Source organism: Heliangelus exortis, chromosome 7 (genome assembly GCF_036169615.1).
Source record: "Heliangelus exortis chromosome 7, bHelExo1.hap1, whole genome shotgun sequence".
NCBI classification, from domain to species: Eukaryota; Metazoa; Chordata; class Aves; order Apodiformes; family Trochilidae; genus Heliangelus; species Heliangelus exortis.
The window spans coordinates 30813459-30833597 of record NC_092428.1 but is presented as its reverse complement, the minus strand read 5'-3'; the positions used below and the strand labels follow the sequence as shown (position 1 = coordinate 30833597).

At 40.9% G+C, this 20139-nt stretch overlaps 2 protein-coding genes across 11 annotated transcripts in view; both read right to left on the bottom strand.

Moving 5' to 3' along the window:
* Positions 1-5659, bottom strand: part of HTRA1 (HtrA serine peptidase 1) — a 33785-nt gene extending 28126 nt beyond the window's left edge. Inside the window, exon 1 of the mRNA XM_071749601.1 lies at positions 5163-5659. Coding sequence (XP_071605702.1) covers positions 5163-5610 — 448 coding nt within the window. The 5' untranslated portion in view covers positions 5611-5659. The remainder of the gene's footprint in view (positions 1-5162) is intronic.
* A 6770-nt stretch (positions 5660-12429) lies between these two features.
* The window catches only part of PLEKHA1 (pleckstrin homology domain containing A1), a 37198-nt gene continuing 29488 nt past the window's right edge, over positions 12430-20139 (bottom strand). For 2 of the 10 annotated variants that reach the window (XM_071749603.1, XM_071749602.1), the window contains 4 exons: positions 19813-19876; positions 18363-18452; positions 17204-17278; positions 12430-14963 (listed from right to left, as the gene is read on the bottom strand). In XM_071749603.1, the coding sequence (XP_071605704.1) occupies positions 14634-14963; positions 17204-17278; positions 18363-18452; positions 19813-19876 (559 nt within the window). In that variant the 3' untranslated portion in view covers positions 12430-14633. Of the gene's footprint in view, positions 14964-17203; positions 17284-17428; positions 17500-18334; positions 18453-19812; positions 19877-20139 lie in introns of those variants that run through there. The other 8 variants (XM_071749608.1, XM_071749607.1, XM_071749606.1 and 5 more) reach the window with 6 other exon arrangements.

The following is a 20139-nucleotide window of genomic DNA, read 5'->3' as shown; positions in this document are numbered from 1 at the left end:
GGCAGTCAGGTCAACTCACTAAACTCTAAAATAAGATAACTGCTCATCTGGATGGTGTCTTGAAAGTTTAAGATATTACAATGTCTCTTGTTACCTACAGATATAAGGTCAGTATCTTCAGTTAGTGAAAATCAATGCATTATTTTATAGCCCTTCAACACAGGGAAGATGACACTTATTTCTTAGTTATTTTCTTCTCTTTGAGGCAGGTAAACCAATTTGGGAATGACAATGACCTGTATCTAGAAAGAAAAGAAAAAAAAGTCTTTTTTTTTTTTTTTCTAGACCCTGAATACAACCTCCAAAATAATGCTAGATATTCACTTGGGCCTAGTTACAAACTCTGTGGGACTCTCTGCCAAGTCCAGCAAGAGATCCTAAAGGCCCCAGTAGTTATGGGAGGGAGGAATGACTTTATTTACAACACAAATTTAGTTCCACAGCACCCCAGTTTCTATTTCTAATGTTGCTTCCTTTCACTCCAAGCACACGTAAATTCACATTTGAAAAATATTTTCCAGCTTCTCCTATTTCTTGGACATCAGATTCTTTCCTTCAGCTGCTCAGGATACGCTGCCTCCATCACATCCAAATCTCTACTTAATAAGATCCCTCCTGCTTACTCATGGCTTTAAGTATTCCTGTCCAGTCCACAGGTACCTTTACACTTCAAAGCCCATAAGATGACAGGATTGGACCTTTCCTTGTTCCAAAACTGTGTTTACCCACTCGATCGTTTGAAGTCTCAAGACTAGAGAATTACTGCTGGCTTTCGGGGAAGGAAATCTCAGTGTGGAGAGGGGAAAAGGTGAGCTGCTTCAGACAAACCACTTCTTACAGTTCCCTCCTCTCAGAGCTGAATATTTGGCTTTGGAAAAGCTTTTTAATTCTGCACTTGGGAATTGGTTCTCTTCTGGAAATATGCTGCTATTTATTTCCATTGCCTTCAGCTGCCTCTTCCCTCCCTCCCTCCCCTTCTCCTGCTGCTGCAAGAGACTGAGGAAAGTCAGAAAATAATGACTTTCAGACCACCCAGACACAGTAACTGAGGGAGATGAAGGCAGCTAAAAAAAATTAATGAGGCCAAGCAGCCTCAAAGGCTTCCCCAGCACCTCCTCAGCACCCTAACCAAGATGTGCCTCTCATTATCTTTTAGGAAACAGCTGAAAGCCGAGTTCATAACAACAACAGCAACTTCCCTACTTCCCTCTCCATAAATCTCTGGCTTTGTTCCTGACCTTCCCAGATTTCTCAGCTGAGTTTCTCTTCTTGCCCTGACTCTTCATTCCTACAAGACTTCATACTGCCAGCCCACCCTACAGGAGTTCAGGCAGGTCCATCTACTGCTCTTTCCTGTCCTCTGATGCATGGATCTTATCCTTACACCCCTTTTGGAGGACTCAGAACCACTGAGAAATGGCTTATTGACCGCAGAGCTCCTTTTCTTCTGCCAGATAATTACACAGAGTCACTTGGATCCAGTTTCTCCTGGCGTGTTTCAAAATACAAAAATCAGCCACTTTGCAAGAGACTGAGTTTGAGTGGAGTTTTTTTTTTTCCTTCCCTCCTACTTCTGGAACTATGAAATAATGAAATGAAGAGAAACAGCAAAGCTGTTCCTGAAGCTAGTGATGTACATGCTAGTGATACACAATTTTCTAGTACTGAGTTACCCCTAAACTCATCTCCATCTTCTCTCCAAAGCTGCAGTGACCTCCTTCATCTAAACCAGAAAAGCACACATCAGGCTCCAGATGTGACACCCTGGTGCAAGGATGTTTGTGACAGGGAAGAGTGACCCACTTGTGAGATGCTGGTGTGCTGAGAAGTGCTGAGCTTACTGGGATGCCACATTAGGCATCGTAAATCTACTAAAAATACCAAAACCTAAAAATCTGGCTCAAAAACCGGGCAGAGAAACTGTCAGCATCCATAAGGAACTTTCTTTTTACTACTCTGGTTAAGGGTGAAAAGACAAATCAAGGTGAGTTTGCATTTTGCAGTGCACAGAGCACAACTTGGAGAGAAGGGCACACTGTCTTAAAACACCTGCCAGCATCTGCAGGGAGAAGAGAGGAAGGCAGACTGGTTTAGGTTGTGTGTCAAACATCCTGAGCCTTCTCCCTTGGTCAGCAGGAGGGATTTTGGAGCACCAAAAATGTATTTGCAGAAGAAAAAGAAAACATCCTCCCAGAGCACTGAACCTCAGGACACTGAATACTGAGGTTTCCTTGCACTGACCTCACTCTGGAGTTTGGGATGGTCTTCACAGTCACATTTTATGCTCAGAGGACATTCCCCTTCTTTATGGATCTTTTTAATTTCATCAGTACCAACCCGCACCATGCTGCACCATTCAGCTTTGCAGGCCTGACTGTCCTCTGCCAACATCACTCATCTCCTTCATGGGAAAAGAAAAATTTTTTGGTGAAAGCTGCAGCTCAGCAGCCCTGCCCAGGTTGGTGCAGAAACATTGCCACCCTACTTGTCACCTGCCCAGCCTAGCTCTAATAAGAGTGAGCCCAGGTAGGGCAGAGCCAGGAGCCCTGCTGCCATCCCTGAGCTAAGTATAACCAATGTATTTCCTGGCTAAAAGCCACAGCTGGGCTTTACCCTCTTCTCCTGCTGCTCCTGGGGTTTCTCCAGAGAGAGTCTGGTTTCCCTTTTCTCTGTGTCCATGTCTGGCTCTGCTTTTTAAGACTGACTTTCTTTCCCGTTTTGCACAGAAAAATCCACTTTCCACACACAGAACCACAGCAGCCTCCACCAAGCATCCTCTCCTGAACACAGCTGAACAGATGCACTGGGAATAGCTGGAGGACAAAAGCATGTGGATTGTAGAAGTGGATTGTAGAAGATTAATAGATTATAGATTAAAACAAACAAACAAACAAAAAAAAGCCACCTCACAAATAAAAAAAATTTTACTTAATTTTATGTAATATTTGACCAGCTACTAAAGTGATGCAAAACATCATCAACAAAAAATCAACAACAACAAAGTGTTTTCCAAGCACTTCCTCTACATCCACTCCTCATTTCCCTGGGTCGTTGCACTGCAATCACCACATTATTTACACAGATATGTTACAATGAAAACATAAAAATATTTTACCAAAGATTAAGTCCATCTTTAGGTAGCAAAAGCACTCCTGAAAATGAACTTAAAATTAAAATTAACAGCTCTTGAGGACTCACACGTTAGGCAATGGCTTTTCAAAACAGCCACTCAACCCACCTCCAGGGAACAGAACTTTACAGCATACTTTCCATTTCTTTCTGGTTTCAGTTCTTTACATATGGAAAAAAGCTTTGTTTGCAGCAATGCTTGCTCTGGACTAGGGATCAACATGTGCTACTGGCCAGCTTCTCTAACACCTTCCTTTTGTCCCTGGTGATGCAGAAAATAAGCATTGCTCTCAAGAGAGATGCAAGATGCAACAGGGCAAAATGATTGTCTGGATGTACCCAGGGTGTACCCAGCACAGTGCAGTTTTCCTACACCAGCTCTATATGCAGGCAATGCATTTTCTGTTCAGCCTCCCAGAGGCTCTCCAGCTCAAACACAGCCTGAATTCTGCAAAGGTTCAGCAGAAAAGGCTGAGAAAGCAATACTGGTTTCATGAATGGAGGCTAAAATTGGCGAGGCATTACATTATACTGGAGATCAGGAAACTGTCGTTTGAAAGCTTGAATTGTTTGCAATATCTGTAAATGCCAGCAGTGTTCCACAGAGCACAATGCAGTGTTGAAACCGAGGGGAAAATCAGGGGGACAAGAAATTGATTGTATTGGGACCAAAGTTGGTAATGGATCTGTAATGCAGGCTCAGTACGTTGCTCAAACTCAATGTACAACCACTATATGTTTGTGCCTATAAATTACTATCCTGCTGGAGAGAAGAGGGACAAACCTAGCAAAATATTGGATTTTAAAGCAATAAGTGCAGAAATGGGATGACCTATAACACAAGAATCAATCCTCAGTCAAACAGCACTGGCTTACTAAAAGGTAACAATAAACTTCAGAAACAAAGGCTTAATTCACATTGATTTTTACAGATCCCCTCCTAAATGTGCTTGGAAGGAATATGCAGCCTTAGTAAAGGTTTAAACCAGCCTGGATGAGGGGTTGCATCCCACAAAGGTCATTCTCTGTTTATCCCCCAGCTCTGCCACTCTGTCTCTCATTCTGCACTCAACATTCCTACCAGACCGAACACCTCAGCGGAATGCAGAGTCCAGCAGCTCCATCACACACAGTTTCATAACCCAGCAACCTGTCTGTATGTGGTTTACAAATAATTAGCATCCATCCTGCAGCTCAGAGAAACTCAAGGTTCTTCACCCCAACTAAAATAACAACTAAATAGTAACAACGCTGAGAAATAATAACAATTCCAGGGAAAACGCTGGTGGTTATGTTGCTACTCTCCTCGATGGCCACTTCCAGCCTCCAAAAAAGTCCCCTAAAATCAGCTTAACACGCTATGTAGTCACATATAATATATATATATATAGAGAGAGAGAGAGAGATATCCCCCTTTCTGGCAAAACTTTTAATAAAACCAAAGCTCATCTGCTGCCTGCTCTGCCCTCGCAGCCTTCATTTGCTGCCACCGCATTTTTAGCAGCTTTTACATTCTTGGCTTTATTTCCCAGGGCATTTCTTTGTGACAAAGCTCCTGGCTGGCAGCGCACTGAAATGTTTCTCCAAACTTTGGTGAAGCCGGAGCCGGGTCCTCAATCCACCAGGGGCTGTTTTGGTAGCTTGGGGTTTTTGCCCCCTAAAATCTGAGCCCGGCATCACTCCCCTGGGGGGGTTAGGGAACGGGGATGTTTAGTTCTAAGGTTGGATTTAGGGTGCTTGGTTTTTGTTGGTTTTTTTTTTTCCACCCTGACACTTGGCAGACGAAGACAAACCCTGCATTCTTGCTCTGGTTTCTCCCTGAACTTCAATGCCAACCTTGACCCAAGTCCAACCTTTGTCTCTGGTCCCCGCTCCTCGTGATGCCACCCACCAGCCGGGACGGGACACCTTCCCGCGGGGATGTCTGGCTACTGTTCGCCCCCCTTTCTCCAGAAGGGCTTTTTTCCCACAAAGCTCCGAGATTCCCAATCTCCCCCACCACCACCACCCATCCCCTCTCTCCCTGCCCTTACCTTGCCCGCAGGCTCCTCGCTGAATGGCGATGATGGGCGGCTGGAGGAGCCTCTCTGCCCGACGGCTGGCGGCCCGGAGCTGGCAGGGACTGGCGTAGGTGACAGCATCGCTCCCGCAGACGGGTTCGTTGCTGGAACACAAGCAGCGACCCAGAGCCGCTCGCTTCCTCACCGTACCCGAAGCGGGGACACCGGAACCGGGCGGTACCACACACTGCAGCCCCTCACCGCAGGGCGGGCCGCCGCCGGGACCGCCGCAGACCTCGCCCTCCTCCGCCCCACAGACGCGGCAACAACCGCAGGCATCCAAGACGGGGCCGCCGGGGCAGGAGGCGGGGACCGGAGGGCAACGGGACCGCTCGCAGCGTTCGGGACAGGAGGGAGATGGGACGGAGCTGGCGGCGGCCAGCAGGGAGGCCAAGAGCAGGCACCAACCCCACAGCGGCATGGCGGCGGAGAACCAGCGCTGAGGGCGGCCGGATGGGAGAGCGGCTTAAAGCGGCGGGGAGGGAGGGCGGGGCGGTGGGAACGGCCCCCGCCTCCCCCGGCCTGGGACACCCACCTCCCGCCTCATCCCGGGCTGAGACACCCCTTCCCAACTCACCCCGGACCGTGACACCCCTTCCCAAGGCCATAAAACCCTTTCCCAACTCACCCCAGACCGTGACACCCCTTCCCAAGGCTATAAAACCCTTTCCCAACTCACCCCAGACCGTGACACCCCTTCCCGGGGCCATAAAGCCCCTTTCCAACTCACCCCGGACTGTGACACCCCTTCTCGGGGACATTACACCCACCTGCCTCCTCACCCCAAGATGAGACACCTTCCCCTTCCCACCTCAACCCACACCATGACACCCGCTCCCTCCTCACCCCGAACCGTTGACACCCCTTCCCGGGGCCATAAAACCCCTTTCCATCTCACCCCGGACCATGACACCGCTTCCCGGGGCCATAAAACCCTTTCCCAACTCACCTCAGACTGTGACACACACACACAACCTCACCGCCCCATCTTTTTTTAAGGCAAACTGCGATGGTTCTGTTACCTCCGGGAGTTGTTAAAAATTTAGGATGGGGAAGGCACGGCCGGGGTGCATCCCCCAAAAAAACCCGATGAAGGAGGATGAAAAGAAGGGCGGAAAGGGTTGATCACAAGATGCTGCCAGGAAAAGGGTTTGGGTGGAGTTGGAGACTCCCGCCCCGCTTTGAAGAACTACGGGAAAGGTGATCTAAAGTAATGACCGGTAACATTCCTGGCTGATAAGAAGATTGGTGGAAGAGCCGAGGAGGAGGGTAGGGCCGGCCCCTGGGGGACCAGAAGGGATGGATGCTCTCCTCACCAAATGCTCTCCTAGCAGACACAAGGTGGTTTGAAAGGTGGTGTAAATACACACAAGAACCCTCCGAGGGGACAGACATCACCTCCAAACCTAGTAGGGAAAAATAAACCAAAAATTAAGAGCTGGAAATTGAGCGCAGCCAAATTTTCTTGTCATTATGAGCAGATGAGCAACCTGTAATTGTTTAAGTGTATCTTGATCTGGTGCCCCATGATCAAAGACCTAATGAACTTCACAGACCATCAGGCAAGATGAAATGCTGTGAACTGTTAGATGAGCTGCCACAAAGAAACTGAGGGTGACAGCCTAACCCTGACTACAATAACACAGAATACAAAGTCTGTTCTCTAAGGAGAAGTGGAAGCATCTTTTAAAAAAGAGCAACATCCCAAGTGTCAGAAATAAAAGGTAATTGTTTCAGGGAATGTCATAAAATCTTATCAGGTTGTGACTGAACTCCTTGGTTAGTTCCTGGAGATGGGAAACCACGTAGATTCCAACATTCCCAAGAAAAGTTCCAGTGCAAACTCCTTACCCCTGCTGATTGCCAATGGCTTCTATGGTGTGCAAGAGAAGAGATTGCACGAGAACTCCTTGACTTCAGATGGGATCAAAGTAGTAATCTGGAGCAATTCACAGCAAAAGTTCCTTAGTATTAAAATCATTACAGTGTTAAAAAGTCTAAGAAAAAAATTGAAAATCTTGACAAGTTTAATTTAAACAATTATCAATCGTTTATCTGTTACTTGCTACTTTTAATAAGCTTCAGGGTTAGGGTGCTTTGGATTTCTTCCTTTATTTTGCAATGAAGCCAACTCTTTAAGCAAGATGAATCACTTGTAGTATTAAAACACCTGAAATACAGGCTCAGAAAAGCTCATATAAAGGTCCTATTTGGAAGCAAGAGCAAAATGCTAAGTAGCAATTGGTCAATTACTGAGGGGTTTAGTCCTGCCCCCAGAAAAGCAATCTGATTTTTCTCTCCTGGCCTTTGCAGAGTAACTTACAGTAGCTGTTTGATGCCATCAGAGCCTTATCTCTCTAAGAAAAGATTAGAGGCAGGGGGAAACCTCCTTGTTCCATGGTCCTCTCTCCATGGAAGTTTATGTCTTACTGGGCTTGGTGTCCTTTGATACTGGGCATTCTAGGGAGCAAAGGGAGGGCAGGAATGGAGGCTCAAAAAGCATTAAAAAAATGCCCACTGACAGAAACCCACTTAGAAGTTATGATTCAGTAAGTCAATACCCTGGTTCAAACCCTACATAAAGTGAAGGCACCCTTGGCCTCAGGAAAGGAATAATTCATCAATGGAAGTATAAAATGTTTGCTTAAATGTTCAGTTTATAATGATTGCAAATCTTCAGCAAAATCTGTAACTACTTCCAGAACTACTGCAGGTTTATAGTGTTGTCTCAAAAAAGAATTGAAACATTGGTTGAGTGTATTTTTTTTCTGTGATGTACAATTATGTTTTTGCACAATTCAACGAGCACCATCATCTTCTCTTTTACTGACTACTCTTTTAGACCTTTAAAGACCTATATATAATACACTAGTCAGTATTCTTTCTTAAATAAATAGAACAGAAAAGGGATGGACCTTTGTTGATAGCCCAGCATTAAACACTGCAAAAGACACAATGTATCCCAAGGTCTTATGTGTAAACCATTAATTAACAGCTCACTTTCTAAAAAGTAGATTAATATTGACAGGACTTTCTGCTGTTATGTTTTTTGCTTCTTAAACCAGGTATGGATGTGAACCTTAATCTGAGCATTAAAAAAATACGTATTTTTATAATATGGATTTTATAGGTTTAACATGGGTGCACACACAACTGAAAATAAACATCTCACTTTCCAAAATAATTAAGTCTCTGCAGGGTTAATAACTTTACTGACAACTTACTGTTAATTATCCCATCTAATCTGTGCAGAAGTGCCTTACACATGAATGAAAGGTGCTTAGAAACCCAGGAATTCTTTCCCCCACATCACAACATTTTCACACAGAGCAGCTCTCCAAGCCAGCAGGCATTGATAAGTACTCAGAGAGACTAAAAACGTAGTCTGAAAAATACTTACATTGGAGAAACTTACTTGTAAAATATTTCATCTCCTCTTTTTCAAGGGAAACTCGATGGCAGGAGGCTCCATCCAGAGACCACAGGCTACCAACTCTCCACATTTGTACTATTTAATGCCTTTGACATCTCAGTGTTAGAAGGCAACAAAATTGGAAGGGATCCATCAGGATCATCAATTCCAACTCCTGGATGCCCCATGGGAAGAGCTGCCACCTCTAGTGCTTTCCCCAGCAAAGGAGGGAGTGAGAGAAACACTTGCAGAAAGATTTTTTCACTTGGGGGACAAGGGGGTGGTTTTGGAATGACCACCTGGGCACAAATTGAAAAGGTGGGAAGCAAGAAGCAAGTAAAGGATTTGGGAAAAAAAAGAGTAAATTTAGCAGGACAGAAAGGGGTTAATACTATAATCTAGAGCTAGAAGAATTCTGGCCAGAAAAGAGGAGGGGGAAAGTTTGATATGGCCCAGGATGCTTTAATTCTGGGCACACTGAAGTAGCTTGGACTCTGCAGAAAGCTTTTCTAGGTTTGTTATGACTGCATCATCATTTTGCTTCATTCATTATTGACTTTCTCTCAGATTTTCTGTGGCAATAAGGTATGCTGCCCTGTATGCTTTTGGCCACCCACCAAAGACACAGGACTTGTCCACTTCAAAGGACTTCTCTATTTTGTTAAATATTTACTTAAAAAATAAACCAAAACATAAACAAACAAAATGAGCCAAACAGAAAATTCCCTGAACCCAAAGCTTTTTAAAAACATCTGAGGGATTTGTTGCTACATACAGAAAAAAAAAAAAATGCCATTACTTACGGAGTGGCTGCAAACCAGGGAATGTAAAACTACATCATCTTTTCCAGATGTGAATTCAGCCCTGGTGCTTGGTGAGCATCTTGGTATAGTTTACAAAGTGAGTGAACTATCAGGGTGTCTTCTGCAAGCATCCTGCCCCAGAAACAATTGCTAAGCTGAACAATTTTAACTTGTATTTGTGTACAGGTGTTTTTTCCTTGGTGTCAGAGGGAAATCCTACAAGCTGGAGTGCAAGCACTACACGACAGACAGGGACTGTAAAACGATGGTGAAGCTTCCTCACTTCCTTCAATTGCAGCAAATAAATGTACTGCTACAAAGACCCCATCTGCTGAGATTACTGTGGCATTGCTGTGCTCAGTTAACTTTAAGAAAACAGGGGCAACAGGAATCTTGTGCAACAGAATTTTTTAAAATTCTTCAAAGGTGTTTTCACCGTGGAGCTTGATATGCAGAATTAACAAGCATCACAGCTGTTTACAATGAAAATCCCTGATCACAGTTGCAAAGGTCCCACATTAAAGGGAAAAATCCAACTACTGCTACACAGGGCCTTTAAAAATGAATGCTGGTTTCTTTTTCTCAGAGGTTGCACAGCAAACCTGAATTGAAAAAAAAAACAAAACAAAACAAGGCAGAGATGTGATTCGTTCCAGAGCAGGACTCACAGGACACTTTTCCAGAGAGCACCCTCCAGAACTTCCATGGAAGATCTCAGAAGTGCTTCAGCAGCATCACAGAGTTATGTAGGTGGTGCTCTAAAATACAAATGTTACATTAAAGAAAACTGGGGAAAGGTAAAACTATCCATAGCACAGAGGGATACATTTTTTATTCCATTTTTACTTTTAAAATAAAAGTATCCAGTCCAAATTTCCCCTTCTTCCATTTCTTCTCTCTCTCCTCAAATTAATATGTAAACGTTTTTTTTTTTTTATATAAAAAGTATTTTCCCCTTCCCACACCTTTTTCATGTGCTCACAAACTTCTCCATCCATTATAATATAGGCTTGAAGAAATAAACCTCTGCATATCAACATTTTCTACTAATACAGCTATTTTTAAAAAGGAGAAATACTCTGTGATGACATTTCCATTTTTAGCTCATTTCTAGCTAGAATTCTGATTCTGAACCTAGCTCTATATACAAATCGCAAAACCTGAAAGTTTTATAAAGCCAGAAAACCTAAAACTATTAAAGTGACAGCTCAGTTAATAATGAGAAGAAATGAAGTTTCAAACTGGTCTCCCTCTTCCACCTGCATCCCAGATAACTCTGTTCTACCTCCAAACTCTTATCTTTGTGTTGCATTCACTTCACTTACCGAAGCAGAGAGATTGCCTTTCCAATCCCATAGCTGAAGAATTCATACTCCATTGAAACATTTTAAAAGGTTTTTCTGGCCAGCTGCATCACTCTTGATAGCCAGTTTCCCACGTATGATCTGCAGTTTTTAAACTAATTGCCAGTCAGCTAGCTCAGCTCCAGATCTCTTATTATAGAAGGTTCCTGCCTTACACTGCCAGACATCCCCATCTTCCAAGCAATAGTTAATGCTTTGACCATTCTGCTGTTTGAACTCTTTTTTTACTCTTTTTTTACTCTTTTTTTACTCTTTTTTTACTCTTTTTTTACTCTTTTTAAGAGAAGTCTCACACTTTCATTATTCACTGGATTAGTAGTTATTTCCTTTTTGCCTTGGGAATAAACTGGTATGCTAAACAAGAGCAGCAGGAAGGGCGAGTAATTTGTTTTGTCATCAACCCACTTGCTGCCATCACTGATCAAAGATTAAAAGGAGAATTTAAAAGAAATACAAAATAAAAACAACTTTGAGTAGCCCAGTGACTTAACAACTAGAGTTTCCAGATGGATTTTCAGGAGTCAGAAATAAACAGTAAATGTCTGACTCAGGTACTTTTAAATACAGCATGGCCTCTAGGTGGTGCTGAAATCCTGTTATTTCAAGAGGTTAAGTCACATGCCAGTTTATTAAACTGTATTCCAGACCATTCCCTTTGGCAGTAACTTTCAGGCATGTAGGCTGCAGGTTGATCAGTAAAATTTTGTCAAATTTGTTACTGCAATACAGTGGTTTAAATGTATAAACATAAAGAATAATTCCATCCCTCTTCAGTAAAGAGACAACAGTAAATACAGAGCAAATGGAAATGGGTAAGACAGAAGATAGTAAGAGCATCCAATTCATTCCAGGGACCACAGTTCAGGTGGAAAAATAGTTGTGAAAAAAAAAATTAAGATCTTTATAAAAGTAATTAGAGGGTAAGAATGTTGAAAGCTAAACAGCAGAGATGGGATAAGACAGATGAACTAGAAATGGTTCTTTCAGCTCCTGTGTTTGAGCTGCAGCCAGTAACTGCATTTTATTCTGACATTTATTCCTTGGAAGAATAAACTGTGTTGCTGCACAGGGATTAGGATCTAACTTGGTACACCAGGGGCCTTACACAAACACCAGCTCCTTACAGCTGCCATCAGCTTTTGGAACTCAGATGTGATGTTCAAGCTGAAAAAGTCAAGCTGAAAATCCAGGGAGATGGGTGACCACAGGTAAATTTATACACAGACTGCATCCTGTGGCGCAGCTGGGAAAAATGGGAGCTTCCAGACACTCAGCACATATAAAAGTGACTCCTCTGCTCAGGAATTTGTTGGGGCCAAGAGTGTGCACATTTGACACCAGTGTAACTCCCAAAGTGCACAGACCTGGAGTGACTCAGTCAGATGTCACAGTCACACTGAATTCAGCTCTGTACAGCCAATAGGAAACTCAATATAAACCAGCACACATCTTATTGTAGGGTTTTTTTTCCCTTCCAGATGGTGCCCACTCCCAAATGGTTAATGTGATGTTACCATACATCAGCTCTTGCCTTCCAACCTGATCACATTTGAAGAAATAAAAAGACATGATAGCTGGACAGGACACAATCTGACCTCTTAAAAAGGAATAGATATTTCTAATAAAATATTTAACATGGTGCAAGGAAACTCAGTCAGATGTTAAGTTACCCAAACTGATTTATTGACAATTTAAATGTGACATATTTACAGCACTGTTTCTAAAATAATTTAACAATTTTCATAGATTTATAAAAGTACTGATAAATAGGAGACCCTGACAATTACCAACCACAAATATTTCCCTATGCTACTGAACTACAACAGTAGTTCTTTTCTTTTTTTCCTCTTTGAGTCCCATAATGGAGCTGCTTTACCTCCACCCAATGTGTAAAATTGCCAATACCAAAAATATAATAAAATGAACATGCAGTGTGAAAGCTGTACCAGAGAAGTGATTTCAGATGTTAGGCTACAGTAAAAATATTTCAATGCAAAGTGTCTTCCACACAGAACATACTTGTGAAAAAATAAGCTTTTAAAGAGCTATTGTTTAATCTTTATAGAAGTTAAAACCTACAATACTAGTTCAGACATTTACAGTAACTTCCAACTCTGTGCTAGTTTTCACTTCGATCTAAAGAGTCAAACAAAACCAGTCATTAACAAACACCACTGTCTTAAGACAGTGGTTAGCTTATGGATAAATTAAAATGAAGGTGCTGATATAATTCAAGGTTTTGAAATTCTCTCTCAGTCTTAAAAGGACACCAATTATTCTGTCCTCAGATCAACACATTATTGTGGTAAAGCCATCTGTATCTCTCAAGCAGGAAGTCAGTTTGGAAGTTGGAGAGAAGATGGACTTGTGTGATATGTATCTTGGGTTACAGCAGACAACAGAACAGTCTTGCCAAGCTGGACAAACTGAATCACAATAAGCAGCAGCATGAGACATTTGTGGGGTTTTGATTAAAGCAAAACATTTCTCAAAACTGATGAAAAGCACAGAAACTAATCCGACACTTGAAATGTAAAGGTTCTTTTTTGTTTGCATTACTGGAGCCCCATAACACAGGGTACACAAACAACAATTACTCCTTTATTTTAAAAACACATATTGCACAGCTAGCAGGTGCAATACCAGAACACTGGTATCCCTAGCATAACTTTTCCATTTTAAAGAGCTGATTCAAACTATGCTATTCAAGAACAACTCCAAGCCAACATTCAAAAACCATTATGAATGGTTTGTATGCACATAACCAACACAAAAGTGTTTCAACAGCGTGAGAAAAAACACAGGCACTTGAGATTATCAGTGCACCAAAAGTTAAGAGGCCACAACTGCATGACTATGAACAGTTCAGTATCAATAATGACAAAACTACAAACCAGGTGGTCTCCCACTGATCAAATGTAGAAACAAGAACTGCTCACAAAGCACTGATCAGGAAACCCATTCTCAAAACAGTAATCAAACAACACATTGAGACATCTAGGGTACAGAATTGCTGCAAAGCCTCAAGTAACACAATATAAACTCTACTTGGTTCAAAAGATCTAAAGTGTCCAAATTCAAAAGTCCCAATTTCTCTTCTCCCCCCCCTCCAAAACACGATTACGTGCAGCCCACTAAAATCCCAGTGTGCAAAAAGTTACAACCCAACTTTAGGAGTGCATCAAAAAATAGGCTGACTATACAAAATATTATTTCAGTGGAAATTTTACAGCACCATAATTGGAATTCCAAGGGAGTTCAGAATTCTTGTTCTGACAACAAATCAGTTGAGACTGTTGATCCTAAAGAACAGAAGAAACATTTTGTGCATTTCCTGGTATCTGAAAGTCACGGAGAAAAACAATTTTCATCTATGCCTAAAACCTTACTGCAGTTCACACTGAAATTAAGTAATCACATTTGTTGGCAATTAGTTCTCCACAAGACAGCATTAGTTGTAAATTTAGTAAATCTGCCAGATTAGGAATGAAAAGTTGCTGGTACCTTGCTTACTAGCAGTGGTACTTTTTTGTTTTTGTCTTTCTGTTGGTTTTTGTTTTGTTTTTTTTTCTTTGAAATTGTGCAGTTTGGCCCTCCCTAGTAAGTGATTTACTATCAGGCTTTGAGAAAACACCTAAGGTCATTTTTTGACCCTCAGCTGAAAGGCAATATACAAACACATTATATATACACATGTGTGCACAGAAACACACACACATACATATATATAAAAAAAATAAATCAGTATTCCGTTTTTTTTTGTTGTTGTTGTTCTCATTTCCTATAATTTTCTTTGGTTAAAAGTCCAAGCAAGGAAATTAAGAGGACCAAAACAAATGGATCATTCTCCAAACACTTCCATCCACTACACATCACTAACTGGAAGGCTTGCATCATCCAGATCCACGAGGCCAGGATCCTGTTCCTGAGTGCCGTTTTTATTTTGGGGTTCCCAGAAGCCCCTTTCAGTCACTTTGGAAGCTGATTCTCTTGGAGAGACAACCTGGATCTTGTAGCTCCTTGGCTTGGCCTTGGTAAAAGACTCGTGAAATCCTCGCTTCTCCAAGGCAGGGTATTTGGAGTGAGGGTCTGGGACCAGAGGGATGCGGTGAGGGGCTGTGGAATGTGAGGTGGCTGAGGCTGTGAGGGCAGAACGGAGAGCATGGACGGGTTCGGAAGCAGACTCGGGATGCTCCTGGAAAAGAAGAGCAGGGGGTCAGATGAAGTCAGGGGTGTCAGGTTGGAAAGATGCAGCTGCAGATTACACTCTCAGGAAAAAACAAAACAAAAAATCGTGACAGAAAGTACACAAAGCAAAGCATCAGGCACAGCAGCAGGAAGCTTTCTGAAGGCAGTATGTTGTTAAATGTGAGCTTACAGCAGCATGTGACAGCAACATCAGTTCTTCACTCAAAGACATTCTAAGTTCTCAAATCAAGCTCAGCAGCTCTTCTTTACACTTTATAACATAGTCCAGCAAATTGAGGCTTTTCATTTTACTAAGATATTAAGTAACCTTTTGAAGATATATGCTTTGAAGGGTCATGAAAGTTACATCTTTCCAAAAGAAAAATGTAAAATGTATTTAAGCTGAATCATATACATCAGGCACTGAAGTAATGCTCATTTTACTGGTCCCTCCTCTGGAGGTACAGATCTCCCCAATTTGTTGCAGGGACCAAACAAAAATAGTAACTATTTTATGCTGTCAAGACTGTTAATATAACAAATTAAAAAGCGATCCTTTTTAATTGTCAGGTTATTTTCTTGTGTTTATTACTGTTAACTGTCACTCCATTGACCTTTACATTACTCTGGCAGATTAATACTGTGAAAATATGTGAAAATCATCTTCCACCATTTACTCACTGATAGAAACATGTTCCCAGACTCCCTGGAAGTGATTTAGATGGCAAAGCAGAGGTGCAGAGTGCCATTGTAGATGTCCTAGGATGTCCTAACCCAACCTAAAGCCACCTCTCCAGGACAAAACATTCCTCACATGATCCATCTTATCTATCATTTCCAGAAGGATGTCTCAGATCCATGTGGATATCTCTAAAGCAGTGTTAAATGCTGTGATCATAATGATGTGTGATGATAAAGCCAATATTTCACTCTGCATGGATTAGGAGCTGCAGCTGCTGCCACTTCTGCCATTGCCAGTGTTAGTACAGGAACTAAAAAAACTGCTAACCCATGTGTCTATACAAACCAAGGCACTTTTCAAGCACATTTATTAGCAAAAAAAAAAAAAAACAAAAAAAAAAAAAAAAAAACAAAAAAAAAAAAAAAACAAACCCAAACAAACCACAAACTGAACATCACAGATGTGTGTCCAAGATGCAAATACACATCCCAAAGGAAATAAGTTTTTCATAGTAGTTTTCCAAATTTCTTTTAGAGTGCCATGACAGCAATTCATAAATTTAATCGTAATGGATCCTGACATACACTGTTGTATTTCTTTTTATAAATTAACTGATATTACTGGGCAAAGGAGCTCTGCGACTTCTTTTTAAAACTTCAATTTTGTGTTTCATTTCAGTGACATATTTCACATTGTTCACATTGCTGTATTTCACACCTGGCTCATTACTCCACTTTAAGAAACACATTTGCTTCAGCAGAACATACAATGCAATGATTTACCTACTATTATTGTTATTAATAATAATTATTAGTTCAACAGACAGGACAAACGGGATCTTAGGACAAGATCTCTACAATAAACATTTTGCTCAACTGAACTGAAGGATACTCAGATTTTTCTACCCACACTGACTGCAATTTCACAGTTAAGAGACGGTGCTGCTATATGACTCTGAAGATGAACTGCTCTGAACAGTGTACCAATTAAACACTACAACACTTCTACGTGTGAACTACTCATTTCATGCAGAGACTTACAAGCCATGCAAATCAGGCTGGAGTATTAATTACCCTTCCAGTTACCAGAGCTACAACGTGCATTTTTTGGTGTGCACCCATCTGTATTAGTTTGTGGGTAGCTTAAGTTTAACTTTGCTTTTACGCAGTTTCAAAAAAAAAAAAAAAAAAAAAAAAAAAAAAGTAAAATGGAGATATGAACTCTCATGCAAATTCGTTTTAATACTTTTCTTTTAAAATGATATAATGTAACTTATGGTTAAATATATAACAACTTTGAAATAGAAATACACATTTTTTTGCCATTTTTAGTATCCAATTGTTTCAAAAGCAAGAAAAAAACCAGTGCAAACCTGTAAGCCAACGATTTAACTTACGAGTTAGTTTTCAGTCATGGTAATGAGAACAGGTAGCATTATTTTTAGCTGGTTTTGTTGCGTTTTTTTTATAATGTGAATTAGTTCTCTAGTCCTAGCCCTCTGCTAAGAAGGCAAGTTTACATGAGAGCCCACATACGTGCTGCATTCACCAGTTCTTGATGTATACCTCTGTATACAAGGATTCGACAGCCTTCTGGCCTGCCGCATCTGGAACACAGTGCAAAGCTAAGATTAGAGTAACCTAGACTTGGGGAAAGAAGAGAAGACAGGGAAAAAGAAAGAAGTGATGCAAACAGTAACAGCTAGATTGCTCAGTTAGCCCCCACGAATTAAAAAAAAAAAAAAAAAAAAAACAAAAAAACAAACAAAAGCATACACAAAGGAGAGTCACCTGCATATTTTCATTTCCCCCAATAAGATTTACGATAGGAAATTTATTTCAAAGCCTGAAGCAGCTCCCAGCTGCAAAAGAATAATTGAGAGCTTAGACTGAGTGAAGAGAAACACAGTATCAATGCCAATGCAAAAGCCAGATTTTCAATTATTAGATTTCAGATTATGGGGGTAATGATATATTCAGCGTATTACAAAACATCCCATAGCCAGAAAGTGAAAACCATAGCTTGCAGCACCTGAACTGTAAAAGTATTCCATTTGTTACGTCTGGACATACTTGGAGACACTGTGACAGGAAAGTAACCACTGTTGAGAAGTTTATGTACTTGTAATTCCATGTAATGAATATCTAATACAGTTTCAGTGCATGTGGCTTCACAAGTAGGGAGATGTGTCACAGTGCCTCAGTTCAGCAATGCTGGATGGTGTCCACACTACAATTCCAACAGCAAAATCTAACTCAGGCAAGCAGAGATCTCTCAGAGAAGTTTAAATCTGAATGTGCTTACACAACAAACTACCAGCAACAAAGAATGACCACTTGGTAGTGAGAGTTGCTAAAAATAAATTAAGAGACTGTCACTTGACTGTGAACTTCAGCAACCTCGCAGGAATTAAAAAGTCTCAATTTTACTTCCCAAGAAGAAGCAGCATAGTGCGAACAATCATACCCAATGCAGAAGAATTTTTCTAGGTTAGCACTTGCTTGTCTTGTTCAAGACAATAAAATGTACATTAAGTCACACACATGTAAGTGCTCAACTAAAAACACAAAATATTTTATGCCAGTCTACGAAAGTTCATGCAGAGATGCCACGTTACTACAGGACAGGACAGAGGACAGGTGAAAGGAAAACACCATCTACAACTCCATGTGCATAAGTGAACAGCAATTAATCACATTTTCTCTGAGGGTCAGAATAACATACGGAAGCTGCTGATCTTCCAGGTCCCCGTTGTGCTACAATGGCCCCAGAAATTGCTTTTATCCAGCTGTGCATATCTTCTGGACTGTCAGCCTGGATCAAACAACAAGAATTACATTTAATAAAATACACTTGCAACTCTTCCAGTGTCCTGACCATCTGCATTAAAATGACACCTGCAGCCTACTTTAGTACCCTGAGATTCCCATTTCCTAATTCAGGCATTCCTTAATATTTCACTCTGAATTTACTATTATATAAATAATAAGCAAGAACTAAGTGGGTTTTATGCTATTTGCATACACTACACCCAATTTATTTACTTTCAGCAAGCAAAATGATTCAAGTGCCCACAGAAATCCTCACAGGAGATTTCCTGACCCCTCATGGCAGCCTTTGGCCAATGATGTAACTTCAGTACTTTGCACTCACTGCTGCACTTCACTTGTATGAGGGGTATTTACTGAACAGTTAGTCCAAAAGAAAAAAGTAAAATATATTTATATACATATATACATATCCAAGGAAATGTACAGCTGAGCCCCAGCAGAGATTGATTTTTTTATATATATAAAATAATCTATGCATAATATACAAATTATAATATACAAATAATATAAAATATTATTATTTTTATATATAAAATCAATCTCTGCTGGGGCTCAGCTGTACATTTCCATGGAACAGCCACCCAACAAAAAGATTAGCCATGAACACCAAGAGTGTACATATCTGGGATAAAGACAGATAAAAAGCTAAAGCTATTCCCTCTAATTAGGCTGCAGCTTTATCAAATTAGCACATCTACCCAGCATGAAGTATCTGCAACATGTCATTTAATTGTGTTCAGTTACAGGACAGCTCAGAACTCAGCATCTGGCATCACTGACCGTATTAAACTATATAAGAAACAAAAAATATTCCCAGTACTAAAAGCATCACATTCCCACACAGCTAGGAGCAGCAAGTCTTTGTGATTTGCATATCCAAAACATTCATAACCAAAACGTGCATATCCAAAACATGGTATGCATGCAATGAATAAAGTGGATATGGATACATGCTACCATATCGGTACAGAAACCTTAAATGGTTCTGTGCTTTAATGGGTATTTTGTTGTGGTAACTAACTTGAAACTGAGAAGTCAACACACATAAAAATACAGTGTTTTAAAAGAAGAGATTTAAAATACAGAATTGATCCTACAGAATTTGAAGACCTGAATACCAACAGAGGCATGTTGGGATTTCTTGTTTATTGCTTTCATACAGTAGCAACCTAACAGTTGCTGTAATGTGGAATTTTTCTTGTATGCATCTTTCTGAAACATAAAGACCACATTTCCCTTTGAAAATCATCACATAGTTAAATCCAATTTAAAAAGCAAAACAGGAGTTCTGCTTTGACTATGGCAGTCTGCAGGGTTTGCCCAAAGTTTAAAAAAGAAATTACCTGTACATAAAAGGTTCGAGAAGTTGTTACGATTTCAAAGAGATTGTCTCTCATCATTATATCACTGCAAATGAAACACAAAAATTATTCAGCAGTAAGTACAACTTTCCATTTTAAAAAGACTCTGTCATGTGCAGGGAACCAGAGCATTTACTGTCTAAGGACCTCTGCATTTCTTCACTCCACTGTTGGTTTTTTTCTTGGCAGATGCCAAGTAAAAAAAGAAAATGACCATCTCTCACTCATTTTAGTCCTGAGATTTTCATTTATTTATCAGTGGCATGCCTACTACTATAGATATTTTAACTGCAACATTAAAAGCAGTTT